The 15801-nt window shown below is 40.9% G+C and overlaps 2 protein-coding genes across 2 annotated transcripts; one reads left to right on the top strand and one right to left on the bottom strand.

The window, feature by feature from the left end:
• Positions 1–300: 300 nt before the first annotated feature.
• LOC125373333 (histone-lysine N-methyltransferase SETMAR-like) lies at positions 301–1409 on the top strand. Its single transcript, XM_048384345.1, has 2 exons — positions 301–721; positions 820–1409. The coding sequence occupies exons 1-2, from the start codon at positions 301–303 to the stop codon at positions 1407–1409; spliced, it is 1011 nt and encodes a 336-aa protein (XP_048240302.1).
• A 10562-nt stretch (positions 1410–11971) lies between these two features.
• Positions 11972–14356, bottom strand: LOC125373348. The gene is made up of 4 exons (XM_048384364.1): positions 14202–14356; positions 13304–13415; positions 12793–12899; positions 11972–12436 (listed from the first exon to the last, which is right to left on the bottom strand). The coding sequence occupies exons 1-4, from the start codon at positions 14239–14241 to the stop codon at positions 12363–12365; spliced, it is 333 nt and encodes a 110-aa protein (XP_048240321.1). The 5' UTR covers positions 14242–14356; the 3' UTR covers positions 11972–12362.
• Between the last annotated feature and the right edge of the window lie 1445 nt (positions 14357–15801).

The following is a 15801-nucleotide window of genomic DNA, read 5'->3' as shown; positions in this document are numbered from 1 at the left end:
TGATCAGGGGGTAGTAGAAAAGGTTACCGAATCACTTCATCATTCCGTGTTTAAATTCATTTTTTTATATGTCAGTAGTGAGGGCAGCGGATAGTCCCGTAACAAAAGTTAACCGATTTGCACTGTATGATTTCTCAGCGCACAATTACGAGGGCCATTCAATATATAACCAGCCTAAGCTATTTATCAGATCTTAACGGTTGCATGTTTGTCACGTGCTGTGCACCAATGTTTGTCACGTGCGAAGACAAAGTTTCACTGAGGAAATTGTATTTGAAGTCACACACGTGATCTATAAAGATGGCAAGGGTAGATTCTGCCAAATTTTCGTCAAAGGTTGAATACAGGGCTGTTATTAGGTACCTCTACTTAAAAGGGAAACCGGGAAAGGAGATACATGATGAATTGTCAGATGTTTATGGTGACAGTGCACCTTCGTATGCACCGGTCAAATTCTGGGTTGCAGAATTTAAGAGGGGTCGGGTGAACCTGGAAGATGAGCCACGCCCTGGCAGGCCTGTAGAGGTGACCAATGACCAAACCAGTGAAGCTGTGAGACAACTGGTTGTCAAAGACAGGCGAATGAAGGTGTCAGAAATGGCCAAGGCCTTGGACATTTCAGAGGGAAGTGTCCATACCATTTTGCATGATCGTCTGGGTATGAGGAAGCTGTCTGCTCATTGGGTCCCGAAATGTCTGAGTGATGATCAGAAGGCTGTACGTGCGTCAATGTGTTAGGTACTTTTGACGCAATGCAGTCGGGATGCAGACAACTTTATGGAGAAAATTGTTACTGGTGATGAATCCTGGGTACACCAGGCCAATATGATGACCCAGAAACCAAAGAACAGAGTAGGCAATGGACTGGCTTTGCTTCACCCCGTCCCAAAAAGTTTAAGACTCAACCATCGGCTGGCAAAGTCATGGCAACCATCTTTTGGAATACCAAAGGGGTCTTGCTCATTGACTACTTGCCACGTGGCCAGACTATTACTGGAGAGTACTACTCCGATCTCCTTGACCGTTTGCGGACTGCTATTCTTGCCAAACGTCGTGGAAAGATCACAAAAGGTGTGCTGCTCCAACATGATAATGCTAGAGTGCACACCTGTCGACTTGCGGTTGCCGCAGTGAAGCGGAACGGGTTCAAAGTATTGCCTCTTCCACCTTACTCACCAGACCTGGCACCAAGCGACTACTTTCTCTTCCCAAACTTGAAGAAAGAACTGCGTGGACGTCATTTCCGGTCCGATGATGAACTCACGACAGCAGTGGAGGGGTGGTTACACGAACAACCCCATGGTTTCTATCACAACGGGCTTTTAGCTCTCACACATCGCTGGACAAAGTGCATAGACCTAAATGGTGATTATGTGGAAAAAGAAGAAGTGAGGAGCAGTAGCAAATAGGCTAGGCTGGTTATATATTAAATGGCCCTCGTACATCTCCGATTGGCTTTAAAAAAACTCATTTTTAAAAATCTATATACCAGTCTCTTCTTTAATCCCTTACCTCTAAATATTGTGTGATTTATGTAATCAAAATTGAACGTTGACTAAGGATTCCAGATCGAAACAAAAACCAGTACGTGTTTTGGAAAACAAGATGGCGGCCCCCTTGAAAACACAGAACCGGCAAAAATATTATCTGGAATAAAGAAACATTTTGATCAATAGAATGGTTTTCAAACACACCTTTCTCCCTGCATTTGGCAGAATAAATAGTACCAGGTCACATACATCTTACGTTTACTTCATATCGATGGGGTACACATAACCGCTAAGATAGTCACTCGATTTGTATTTATTAGGGGCTATTTGTAGTCAGCTTGGTTAGTATCTTATCCTTCTTCGTGGATGTCATGACATGATACGATTGCTAGAGGCCGCGAATGCGTTGATATAAAACACCATACAAGCTGTGCATAATTTGTCCTTAATGTATCATTGCTCGTCGACGTGTAAATAGCAGGGTTAGTCCTTACCTACAATCACAGTTGAAGTGTGATTCAATTAGCAATATACTATAATCAGCCAAAAGGAAATCTTAAAATTCAATGAATTGTAGATTTGAAAAGTGTCATGTCACCTCTGGTGAAATGTCTATGAGTTAAATATAGTCAAAATCTCTAAATCTTAGAGATTGACCCATTGAACCTCTCGACAAGACTGTATGACAATAAAATGATGACTTCAACTTATAGAATACTTTTTTGAAGTAAGACATTGAAAGGTTAAATTTCGGGAACACCCGTTACCATCACTATTCTATAATAATGCATAAACACATGCTATCGTTCAGTGGATCAACTTTCCCTTTATGTCGAGCAATATTCCAGCCGCTCCAGCCTTTGGTGTTTCCAAATTTGGGGACAAGACATTTAGGCAAGAAGTGGTTACCCACGCATTCATTACAAAGTTCATGAGCCTTGTGGTTTCAGATTAGATGTAAAGGTTTACCATATAGGCAGAGCTGAAACTAGCAGCAAATACCACGCTTCAAAACTGTTGAGTAACCATGTCATCCACATAGCATTTTCATCACAGGTATCAAACAATTCAACACTACAGCAACATTTGTACTGAAAATGTACCTTGACCAGAACTTCTGTCAACAGTACCAAGCAAGATATAAAAGTAATTAAAAATGAAATGATACTTCACTGTGTGTTGTAGACACTGGATACTACTTATCTTTCGTCAACGTGAAGACGCAAGGCGAAGGCTTTTTCCATTCACTGTAGTGGGTGTCGATAAAGCTTTGTAAAACATTTCAAAACTTGTCATGAGACTTACTAGTATCTATTACTGAATTAACAATTCAGGAATTTTAAGCATAACGTTATCTTAACAAACTATCATCAGGACACCTTAAAATGTAACATTGCATTAAACATCTTTACTTGAGCTTCATCTGTTTATTCCTCCATTTCACGCAGTGGTACATCTCCATTTACCTCTGCGGGTGTATAATCGGACGCTAATTCTGCCTTGACATCCTGATATGGATACCTCTGCAAACACGTGGTATACATGTGCCCCTGTACTCGCCCGTCCCTGTTCCCAAAGTTTGGAGAGGATATTAAATATGTCCGATGTACGCCCTCTTCCGATTATCAATCTGAATGATGTATATAACATATCCGATACACACTCACCCGTATGTCAACATGTCAACAAACTCAAGTTCCTCAGCACACTTCGAAAGCGCGCCCATGAAGAAACAACCAAGATGCACTCCCTCTACAATGACAAGCTAGCACAAGAAGATGACAACGAGATACCCCTTCTGCCTTCCTTCTCCAGCGTCAGCAGTGCCCTTTACAGACAGCGCCGCAACACCATGCCTGCTCTCCCCAGGAATCTCTCAGATGTTGATCTTGTTGATGTTGATTTTATGAACGTTTATAAAATAAGTACATCTGACTCAACACGTCTTTTTGTTTTGTTATATCTTGATGTTTAGCTATGGGTCATTCCATTATCAATCAAGGTAACAGCATTGCACTTTGTTGTGCACTCAACCAGAAAAGTTGTTATGTTAAGGTGTCTAACAACTGGCTGTCTAACTAATGGGAGGACACCGGGAGGACACCTCTACGATGTATAAACATATCCAGTATACACCATCATCCATTGATCATTCGAAGTAGTGAATAGGATATATTTGGTATGTATACCGTCCGCCATCTATAGCTATGGTATTGCAAGGAAGAGTACATTCCTAACATTATGTAGAAAGCGATACGATCCACACGCTTTAGTAAATGAAACATTAACAGCTAATGCATTTTACATCTGAACCACCTTTTTTAGCTGTAACGTATACAACTACATAATTGAGTGAGTATGGTTTTACGCCGCTTTTAGCAATATTCCAGCAATATCACGGCGGGGGACACCAGAAACGGGCTCACACATTGTACCCATGTCGGGAATCGAACCCGGGTCTTCGGCGTGACGAGCGAACGCTTTAACCACTAGGCTACCCGACCGCCCCTACAACTACATAAAAAGCGACAGTGATAATAATAATTATGCCAACAACCCTTACTCGCCTACTTCACATGGATGACATTGAACTTATTGCCAGTGGAGGATTCACACTAAAAAACATATTCTCCTTGTCGAGTCCTTTTCTATTGATATTGGCATATCCTTTTGACTCGACAAATGCGACATTCTTCACCTGAAACGTGGCAAGGTAGAAGAAGGGGGATCAGTCTGTTTACTTCTCTCTCTTACCTCTCAATATCGTGTTTTAAGAATCGTTATGTGGACGTTTCTATGATGCTATTGTGACCACAAAGTGATGCAGATACATGTCCTTGTTTTCAGCGTTTCCCTTTAAAACTCATTGGATTACATATTTTTTTATTTTTGGGGTGGGGGTTATTTCTTGAAGTCATGCAAGTTTCTTTTCTTCTGAAAGAAGATCCAGACTATTCGTTTACACAATTCTATGGATATAAACCTCAGGTAAAATTATTTTATTCATTTACATTTTGGAACAAAAAGTCATACCCGACCCCCATACGCACCAGAGGTTGAGCTCATCTAAATTACTAACATTCCCAAAATTAGTGAAACTTAACAATCAAAAGAACTTGATAAGACCATTCATTAATGTCAACAGCATTTCTTTGGTTTAATTGTAAGCGAAGGAAATATGTATTAAATAAGCTATTAATACGTATAGCACAGGCAAACACAAGATTCATTTTAGAAAGCAATTTCAAACCCGTTTGTCCAGGGTAAACAGGTTATAAAAGTTTGAAAGTATACTTACAGTACATGTTTGTATATACTGTTCTTATGCTATAAGGGGGCACGGGTGGCCCAGTCGTCTAAGGCGCCGTGATTCGCTGTGCAGAGTTGCGTCCCTTGGGCACGCCAGAAACCTATGATTGTGGGTTCGAATCCCGGTTCGCCCTAATTATGTTTCTAGGTTTGTCAGCACCATACCCGTGCTCGTGGGTTTCACCGAAGTGGTAAACGTCTAAAACCTGCATCACTTCGGGCTTTCCTCCCACATTAAGCTGACACGCCGCGATATGACTGGAATACTGTTACAAGCGGCGTTAAACCCAACTCACTCACTTATGCCATAAATATCTCTTGAACCTACAAAGTACAAAAGCATGTCCAGTGTAACTTCAGAATACCAAATGGATTTAGCTTGCTAATTTGGCCAGAAAGAGTAGTAGGAGTAAGAATGGAAGTAGACGAAAAGTCTTTACTGAACCTGAAAATGGAAGCCAATTGTAACAGTAAAACTAGTTCATAAATACTTAATATACCCCGAACAATCAAATTGGACACAATACATGATAGCTGGTTTAGTTTTAAAAATATAAAGAATACATCTATCAGTATTCACTTCAAGTGACTGATATTACATAACGTCCCAAGTAATCGGTATTCGGTGACATGCAATGAACCAAGTAACCTGATCCATTTAGTCCATTCGTAGTAGTAGTAGTAGTAGTAGTAGTAGTAATAGTCGTAGTAGTATTAGTAGTAGTAGTAGTAGTAGTAGTAGTAGTAGTAGTAGTAGTAGTAGTAGTAGTAGTAGTAGTAGTAGTAGTCTTTACATTTAATCAGTAAATTTAGCATAAGGTCATTAACTTAAATTATTAACTTAAAGTCAGTTTTCGAACATGTCACTCCCGAATATAGTGGTTAAAACATCACGTAAGTGTATTGCATTGGTAACTCCTACACGAAGACTATGGCAAGTACATGAAATTAATGTTTAATCATATATTCATTAAATACACGTTAAACAAAGTGCAAGAGTTCGGTGTTTAACTGCTTTCGTATCTGTTTCCAAAATCATGAATTTCCTCTGGGCTGATAACCCCAGTCAACAAGTCAACATGTCACCATTCCCAGATGTGTTCCAATTATTGAGCCGTCATGGGTACAATGTGTGAAGCCCATTTCTGGTGTTCCCCGCCGTGATATTGCTGGAATATTGCTAAAAGCGGCGTAAAACCAAACTCACTCACTCCAATTATTGAGCAATTTCGGAAACGTGTGTTATTGTGTTAGCTTTTGTAATACCTTGTGCATCTTAACTCTCTGTTTATAATCTTGAATGACAACAGTGCATTTTGTCATATATTGTGTATGACGCTAATCATATGACACATGTATAAACACTATACACCAGACATGCAAACTGCCGTTGACGATGTAACCAAAAGCTATATTACTGTCGAGAGCAGATCATGTGTTCGAAATAAACGTCCGCTCGACTCCACATATATTAAGGCTGAAAATTAATCTAAAAGAGTGTTATCTTGGTTATCACATGTTATTTGAAAACATTTCAGGGCACGTTAAACTTATCGACCTGGTCACATATCAGTTGCATTCGTGAAGCACGCCATCACATTCCTTTGTTTATCACCTCACAAATATGACCGTCACATTGCAGTGTCATTAAGCAGTATCAGTTGTTATCACCTGAAAATTACACAATAATGTCAATGCAAATATGTGTGCAGTTTAAGTCGACTTCCAAGAAACAAAGACGTACTTTGGATTCCCAATAAATGCGTCAGTAAGGAAATAATGCAGGCCAAGGTACCATGAACGGATATTTGTGTGTGGTGTGGTGTGGTGTGGGTGTAAGTTGCAAGATTATCATGGCGGCTTGTAAATAATCAACTCTAGACCATACGCACTAGTTGTTAAAACAATTTTAATGACTAACTTTTCCCAAATAAGTGAAGAGGCGGCGGGGTAGCCTAGTGGTTTAGGCGTTCGCTCGCCACGCCGAAAACTCGGGTTCGATTCCCCACATGGGTACAATGTGTGAAGCCCATTTCATGAATTTGTGTTCCTTACAGAAATGTTTGCAGACATCTTGCTTGGGCGCCAACATCCCCGTGTTCTGGGATGGATCATTGTAAACCATTGTAAAGTACTCATCATCTTGCCTTAGTATCTCTCCTTCACTCTTGGAGCCAGGTATCAGTGGTATGCTCAGCTGCCATTCGAAATCGATACTTAAGTGTCATCCTTAACTTCGCACATCAAAGCCAACCTAGGTCTGTTTTTATGCATGACGAACGTTTTTATCTACTGCCGTTTTAAACTAGCTTTATAACGTGATACACAGTCAGGTTGTTGTTTGTCATGGAGTAGGTCAAAGTCCAATTTCCTCGAAGTGAAGTTGTACTTTCGGTTCATCTTAAATGTATGAACAGAAAATGAAAGAAATGCATCTGCCTCTTAATCGGAAGCTACATATGTCATTGACAACGTTTCAGTATACACGGTAGAAGGGGCCGAGGTTCCCAGCAATCATTACTTCTTACTCATTTAACCAAACGAAAACGCTTTGTCTATTTGTTTCATAAACCACCACCACCGGTAAACAGTAATTCTCTGTTACACTCCAGCGTGTGCCGTTCCCATTTTAAGTTGTTGCGCTGAACCTTAATCAAATGCATTTCAGACATGCACACAAACTCAAACCTGATAGCTAAATGTAGGTCATGAATGAAGACATGTAACAGACATATCACATGACCGTTTCCGAGAAATGACTGAGTCTTCTCTGTACCCGACACGAAGTGTGATTAAGTTGGGTTTAATACCGCTTTGAACAGCATCACAGTTATATCCGTGTGTGTTAGGTTCATGTTGGAGGAAAGCTCAAGGTGATGCAGGACTCGGACATTTTCCACTTTGGTGAAAGCCACGGGTACGGTTATGGAGCTGGCATGCCTAGAAACATAATCGGGACGAACCGGGCTTCAAACCCACAAGGGGCGGTCGGGTAGCCTAGTGGTTAAAGCGTTCGCTCGTCACGCCGAAGACCCGAGTTCGATTCCCGACGTGGGTACAATGTGTGAAACCCATTGCTGGTGTCCCCCGCCGTGATATTGCTGGAATATTGCTAAAAGCGGCGTAAAACCTCATTCACTCACTCACTCAAACCCACAATCATAGGTTTCTGGCGTGCTCCAGAGACGAAACTCTGCACAGCGACATGCAGCGCATAAGACGACTGGGCAACACGTTCCAGGAATGCCAAGAAAACAACTTTTCAGGTCATTGTTCTAATAAAGTTAATAACAACAGATTCAGTTTCAATGATTTTATAGTGTGACTTTCAGTTGACAAATGATACTGCTTTGCGAGGCTGCCCTGTGACCGTCATATTTGTGAGGTGATAAACAGGACACACCGGCATGTCCAGTAGGGGTTAAATAGGACACACTAGCATGTCCAGTTGGGGATAGAACAGGACACACTTGCATGTCCAGTAGAGGATAAACAGGACACACTAGCATGTCCAGTAGGGGATAAACAGGACACACTAGCATGTCCAGTAGGGGATAAACAGGAAACACCAGCGTGTCCAGTAGGGGATAAACATGACACACCAGCGTGTCCAGTAGGGGATACAACGGACACAGTAGCGTGTCCAGTAGGGGGTAGAACAGGACACACCGGCATGTCCAGTAGTGGATAGAACAGGACACACCAGCATGTCCTGTGGGGGATAGAACAGGACACAGCAGCATGTCCTGTAGGGGATAGAACAAGAAACACCAGCATGTCATGTATGGGATAGAACAAGACAACCCAGCGTGGGTAACAACAAGTATCATCTTTTAACGTCTTTTGGTATGACGCGGCCGGGGACCGAACCCCGGACATCCGCTCTCCGGGCGGACGCTCTACCACTAGACCACGGAGGCGGTTGTGTCCAGTTGGGGATAGAACATGACACACCAGGATGTCCACTAGGGGATAGAACAGGACACACCAGCACGTCCATCAGGGGATAGAACTAGACACACCGGCATGTCCAGTTGGGGATAGAACATGACACACCAGCATGTCCAGTAGGGGATAGAACAGGACACACCAGCATGTACAGTGGGGGATAAACAGGACACACCAGCATGTACAGTAGGGGATAGAACAGCACACACTAGCATGTCCAGTAGGGAAAAACAGGACACACTATCATGTCCAGTAGGGGATACAACGGACACACCAACATGTCCAGTTAGGGATAGAACAGGACACACCAGCATGACCAGTAGGGGATAAACAGTACACACCAGCATGTCAAGTAGGGGATAGAACAGGACACACTAGCATGTCCAGTAGGGGATAGAACAGGACACACTTGAATGTCCGGTAGGGGATAAACAGGACACACTATCATGTCCAGTAGGGGATACAACGGACACACTAGCGTGTCCATTTGGGGATAGAACAGGACACACCAGCATGTCCAGTAGGGGATAAACAGTACACACCAGCATGTCCAGTAGGGGATAGAACAGGACACACTAGCATGTCCAGTAGGGGATAAACAGTACACACCAGCATGTCCAGTAGGGGATAGAACAGGACACACTAGCATGTACAGTAGGGGATAGAACAGGCCACACTAGCATGTACAGTAGGGGATAGAACAAGACACACTGGTATGTCCAGGAGGGGGTTTTCCTCAAGAAGCCCGCTATGTTAGTGTTACTGCACGAATACGACTACAATTAGACAGCTGCAGCTGCATGCTCTTGTGTTGTTGTGTATGTCAGCGGAAAAACATGTTTCGTGTTATGATGAATAGAATCTGTCATTTGTCTCTTAGAGTGATAATTTCATTCTTCCAACAGTCTTTCTTATAACATATTCGTGCAAATACTTTTAACAAATAACACACATGTGAATTAAAACTAGATTATCATGTTCCATATAATTCACCTTTACCTTTTCAACACTATTTACACAAAACTACATTCACTATCTACATTACTGAATGCATCAAAAGGCAACGAACACTGTTTTAAAGACAAATCGACATTCCAAATCGAGAAAATATCTAGCAGCTATACGTTATGAAAATCCATTCCCTACCCTTTCAAAATGTGATAGAATAACAGAAAGTAAATCCATCCGGCCGGTGTGGTTTAAACACATGACTCGCCAAATCACTGGGGCAGTTTTTAATAAATCATGTACATATTTCTTTCCATTCGCTGGTTTCAAGCGAAATGTCAAATTAACATAATCAATAAAATGAGAAATACATACATTTACAGAGTACTCAATACTATCAAAAATAATACAACACTGTATTGGCCGGCATGAGTGTCCAAAATCTTTTTTAAAGTGTCATTTTCGAAGACTCACTTGTATCTTCACTTGAAATCAGGTTCTTCATCACTTTTTCGATCTCTATTCCTCATCTGTTTCAGCAAGAAAACATCTTGTTCAATGACTGAATGTCACAGAAAGTTCCTATGATTCAAATGTCACACAGTCATGGTGACAAAGAGTTGAAAGCCCCAGGTTACATCTTTGTAACTATTTCTTCATATCGATGGCATACACATAACCTTGACCAGGGCAATGGTAGTTGCTTGCTTTGTGATCGTTGTGCGCATGATTGGCGGGGAGTTTGCTGAGGAGCTTATTCTCCTTCATCCCAGGGTTCTGGGACGGCGCATAGTAAGCCGTCTTCCCTTTGCATCCATCACTCTTGTAGCCAGACATTCTTGAAGACATGTCACTTGTGGCTCCAACTCGAAATCTGCCGGGGTCATGCTGGACTTTCCTCATCAAAGCAGCCTGAGTGACTTGCTTCTGCTTTATGGATGACGAAGCTTGTCTTTTACTCATATCGACAGTTTGTAATCCACAACCCTTGTCGTCTCGAGTTGGTGACTAACAGTGAAATAATGAGAGTCTCATTTGAAGTCGATTTCCAAGAAACACAGTTGTACTTTCGATTCAGCTTAAATGCGCCACTTGGAAAAAAACATCTCCGCCTCTTAATATGATTGACATAGATAACGTATCTGTGTAGACAGTTACGGAAGCGTAGTAGGGCCACGGTGAAATTTTTGCTTTAGTATCTTCCACGTAGGACTTAGTATCTCCTTCGTAGGACTTACTATCTCCTACGTAGGACTTACTATGTCCTACGTAGGACTTACTATATCCTACCTAGGACTTATTATTTCCTACGTAGGACTTACTATCTCCTAGGTGGGAGTTAGTATGGCCTAGATTCACTATCTTCTACGTAGGACTTAATATCTCCTACGTAGGACTACGTAGTATCTAGGAGAAAGGAAGTCCTACGCAGGATATAATAAGTCCTACGTAGGAGATAGTAAGTCCTACGTAAGAGATAAGAAGTCCTACGTAGGAGATAGTAAGTCCTACGTAGGAGACAATAAGTCCTACGTAGGAGATACTTAGTCCTACGTAGGAGATACTTAGACAAAAAAAATCACCGTGGCCCTACTTCGCTTCCGTAGACAGCAGACCAGGAAGGCCAAAGTTTTTTTTAAAAAAACAGCGTTGTTACTATCCCTCGCTATGAGGCACATTCGAATTTTGTTTGTTCATATAGTAATGAACATAAACTACAAAAAGAGTCCTAAAAGCCTAAAGAAGAGATCGGCAGTTGGGCCGCTTATGTCATCAGAAAACATGGTTAAATGTGAAATTAATACACACAAATTCTGCCGTCCGTAGTTTCTGAGAAAACTTGTCCCCATTGCACATACTATGCATTAAGAAAAATGACATGGATCAAGAGCCGTAAAAAGACATTATTGACAAGCATCTCTTGGATAAGTATGTGTTACAGTGATCTTAATCATTTGTTTGTTTGTTTGTTTGTTGTTTAACGCCTCGCTCAGCCAGCAGACCAGGAAGATTTCGGGGTAGAATAGGTCTTCAGCAGCCTATACTTGCCGTAAAAGGCGACTATGCTTGTCGTAAAGGCGACTAACGGGATCGGGTGGTCAGGCTCGCTGACTTGGTTAATACATGTCATCGATCCCAATTGCGTGGATCGATGCTCATGATGTCAATCACTGGATTATCTGGTCCAGACTCGATAATTTTACAGACCGCTGTCATATAGCTGTAATATTTCTGAGTGCGGCGTTAAACAACAAACAAACAAACAAACAAAACAAAATTTGTAGCCATTTTGTATGTGACTCCGTTTGATCCTGGCAATACCGTTCACTATAAAAATGGTCCGGATTAGTATATTCCACAGTTGAACTCGAATGTATTTTTCCAGAGTGCAGGATTTCCGGATCAATGGTGTCTTTACCATCGAGGTTTCACAACATCGAGTATTGTAGCAACACAATCAAGTCAACTTTCTAACAAAGCAGGAACAGGTGATAGACTGCTACTAGGTAAAATTGATTTTCTTACTTTCACTTCCACATTGATAGATTATCCAATTTAGAGCTTATCTATTTTATACTTATGTTATACATAAAGATCACTTATCTCTGAAACTTACAAAGGACAAGTACATGCATGTTCAGTGTATGTTCAGAATACCGAATCTAATTAGTTAACTGACTTGGCCAAAAGGAGAAGTAGGAGTAGGAATGGACTGAAGACGAAAAGTTTTTCGGCTGAATCTGAAAATGAAAGGTATTTAATTAGTAGAACAAGTTTTAAAATATAAACCTGGATAATCAAATTGGACACTTTAGATGATTATTCTTTTAAATATCAAGACCGAATTTAGCAATATTCACTTCCTTGATAATTATATATAAATTATTTAACAGTATGTTATCGTTTTATATATGTGTATTTAAACATGAAAATTTACATTTCTTTCCTGATCCTGAGTCCCGTCGTGTGACGCGGAATCCCTTGGGGATAAAGAGCAGAGCAACATTCAATCAACTTGTTTCCAAGTACAAGCAAGTAGAACCTTTTGTATAAAATAAATAAGAAATCGATTCAAAATTGCCGAGAATGTACTCACTGCAGCCGTTCTGCTCAAAATACATCTTCGCAGGATCGAGTGAAGATGAATCTATTCCGCAATCTTCGATGACTCCTTTTTCACAGTCAATAAATGCGAAGGCAGCCCTAATAAAGAATTTCACAAATAGTTAATAACAAGTGTTTCATTTGTAGGTATTAGTGGCATGTTGTGCAACAAAAATGATGGGCTGCTCACTTAACCTTGGAAAAACAATCAAGTATATCTTTTGTCCTTTTCAATTAAGGACCGTCAATTCGAATCAGTATTTGCCAATAAACTACAATACCTCCTGAAAGACATTCAGGTGAACTACTGGAGATCAAATATGAAAAGAATGCACTTATGTTTGCAATACAATCTATGATTGATGAAAACAATTATGTTCTAATGATTCGGAAAATATGTGTTCTTTATCAGGAACACATTATTTTTGTTACTGTATCATTAAAAAATACTATGCGTTAAAATGATAACATTTCACATATAAAGACAAACAGAACATACTTACGGGCACACGTCCTGCATAGTTAAATCATCCTGTGATAAAAGTCTAAAGAAGTTCTGACTTTCTGAGGAGCAGGCATTTGCGTCACATGTACCTTCCACATTGATGCTGAGAGCTGTAATGAAAGAAACTTAACGTAAGCAGAGGACCTGATCTATCGTCACGACATACTCAACGATACAGGAGAGTTGATATGGGGATTAATGTTGCCTTTAAGATTATGTCGCTCTTGTAGCGACGTGCATGTCTGTGGCTGCTGGTACTAGTGTCAACTTATGCCGGTTTTATAGTGCTAGCCCACCGTAGGACAACAGTGTGAACAGAGTTGCGTTTAACGCCGTTTTTAACAGTATTCCAGTTATATCCCGGCGTGTCAGCTTAATGTGGGTGGAACACCCGAAGTGATGCAGGTCTCAGACGTTTAACGCTTCGGTGAAACCCACGAGCGCGGATATGGTGCTGACAAACCTAGAAGCATAATCGGGGCGAACCAGGATTCGAACCCACAATCATAGGTTTCTGGCATGCCCAAGGGAAGCAACTCTGCACAGCGAATCGCGGCGCCTTAGACTATTGGGCCACCCGCGCCTCCGAGTACAACAGGTTTCCCTTGTCACACATTATACCGACTCTGAACCATCCTTGTTATATCCCCTTACTGCCGCGCACCAGGTAGGGCAACAAGTACCATTTGTTTTACGTCTTCGGTTTGACGCACCTCCGAGCAGACGCACCTTCCACTTGACCAAGGAGGCGGTTACTTAGGAGGCGGTTGCAAAGGTTGAATTGTTACAAAGTAACCGCCATGTCAGAAATGTGAACGAAACATTAAGGCTGGAAAACTCTAAATTATGTAAACGACTCATGTGCAACTTTTAAAATCATGAGTTTCAATACGTACCCATCACGCACAGGGAAACTATCACCAGTTTAGAAAACATGTTGCTCTTCCAAAGGACCTCCAAAATGACGCTTTACTGGTACACACCTGAAATCAAGTTTGCAAATTATTTCTAAAACACACCTCCGAGCTGTGTTATCAGTAATCTGTAACAAGTTATGAATACCGATTGCAGCAATTGGACGAGGATTATAGGGGCCATCTCACAATCATGTGTGCGAAGTTGGCGATGGTGAGTAATGACTGACAAGGGACCAAAGTGCAATTTTATTGATGATCTTCACCCAACTTCAATAGTGATATCCACTCAATTGTGGTATTTTAGATTTGTATTGATTTGTAGAATTCGTCTTTTTGACATTTTGGATAATGTGCAGGTTAAAATATGATAACGTCCTGCATACCGACCAACACCTGCTCACGAGTGCCATCAAACATGTCAAATCATGTTTGTTTGTAAGCTTATGTTAGTGGGATAACTGATTTGAACTTGAGAACGGAGTTCAATTCTCGTCTCATGAATAATCAGTCACTGTGACATGAAGAAAAAATATATCATCTTTGTCGATGACACCCACATAACCGTTGCCAGGGCCATGATAATTGCTTGGTTCCTGAGTATTGTGGGATAATGATTTGCAGGCAGCTTGCTGAGCATCTTCCTGAACCAAGAACGTCCTCTTGCCTTAACAAGTTACAGCCCTTGCCATTTCCAATGAAAGTCTCGTATTGTATGATTGGTGCATTTTAAATGGTATATGCAAACACTTATTCTATATTATGGGGGTGAGGGGAGTGGTGGACGGGAAGTGGTATTGCTTCAATATATCTTGGACAAAAACAGGTCACTGCTTCAAGACCTACTTTGAAAGTTACACAACACATTTTGTATAACACCAAGCATGTCCAGAGATCAATTTGTTGGGGTTCCTTTAACCCTAAGGCAAACTATTGGATCAAGTGTATTCCCACTCCAGTTGAAACCCATTCCCAACCCCATCCCTCCACCCACCCACCCACCCCAACACTTAGAAGAAAAAAACCCAGAAAAATATCAATTAGAAATATCTATTCAGTATCTCGACGGCGTGTAAATAATCAAGTCAAGACCAGCAGAGTTTGGAACAATAATAAATTACCTTCTACAAAATCAGTAAATCACAATAATAAAATGAATTTCCGAAGACCCCTTAATTAACGTCAACAGCATTTCATTTGCTTAAATTTGTACGAAAACAATAAGTGTTTAATAGGCTATTAATTGGTATAGCACAAGCAAATCTATACAAAAACATATTTAAACAAAAACATTCCAACCCGTTGTCCAGTTCAAACAGGTTACGCGAAGCTGGTTTGAAAGTACAGTTATAACATTTGTAATCTGGAGGTGGTGAGTCAAAAAGAATTAATGGGAGTGTCGTTTGAAGTCGATTTCCAAGAAACATAGTTGTGCTTTCGTTTCAGTCTAAATGCGTCATTATGAAAAGAAATTTGCGTTTGTCAGCAGATAATATGACCTTGAAAGATTACGTTTTTATGAGGATAGCAGGCTAGGCCGGCCAAAGTACAATGAAATCACTAAGTGTTGATTGATGCGTTG

Source organism: Haliotis rufescens, unplaced genomic scaffold (genome assembly GCF_023055435.1).
Source record: "Haliotis rufescens isolate VD_foot unplaced genomic scaffold, xgHalRufe1.0.p SCAF_5, whole genome shotgun sequence".
In the NCBI taxonomy this organism is placed as follows: Eukaryota; Metazoa; Mollusca; class Gastropoda; order Lepetellida; family Haliotidae; genus Haliotis; species Haliotis rufescens.
Note: the sequence above shows the minus strand (reverse complement) of the source record. Positions and strands in the feature narration are given on the sequence as shown.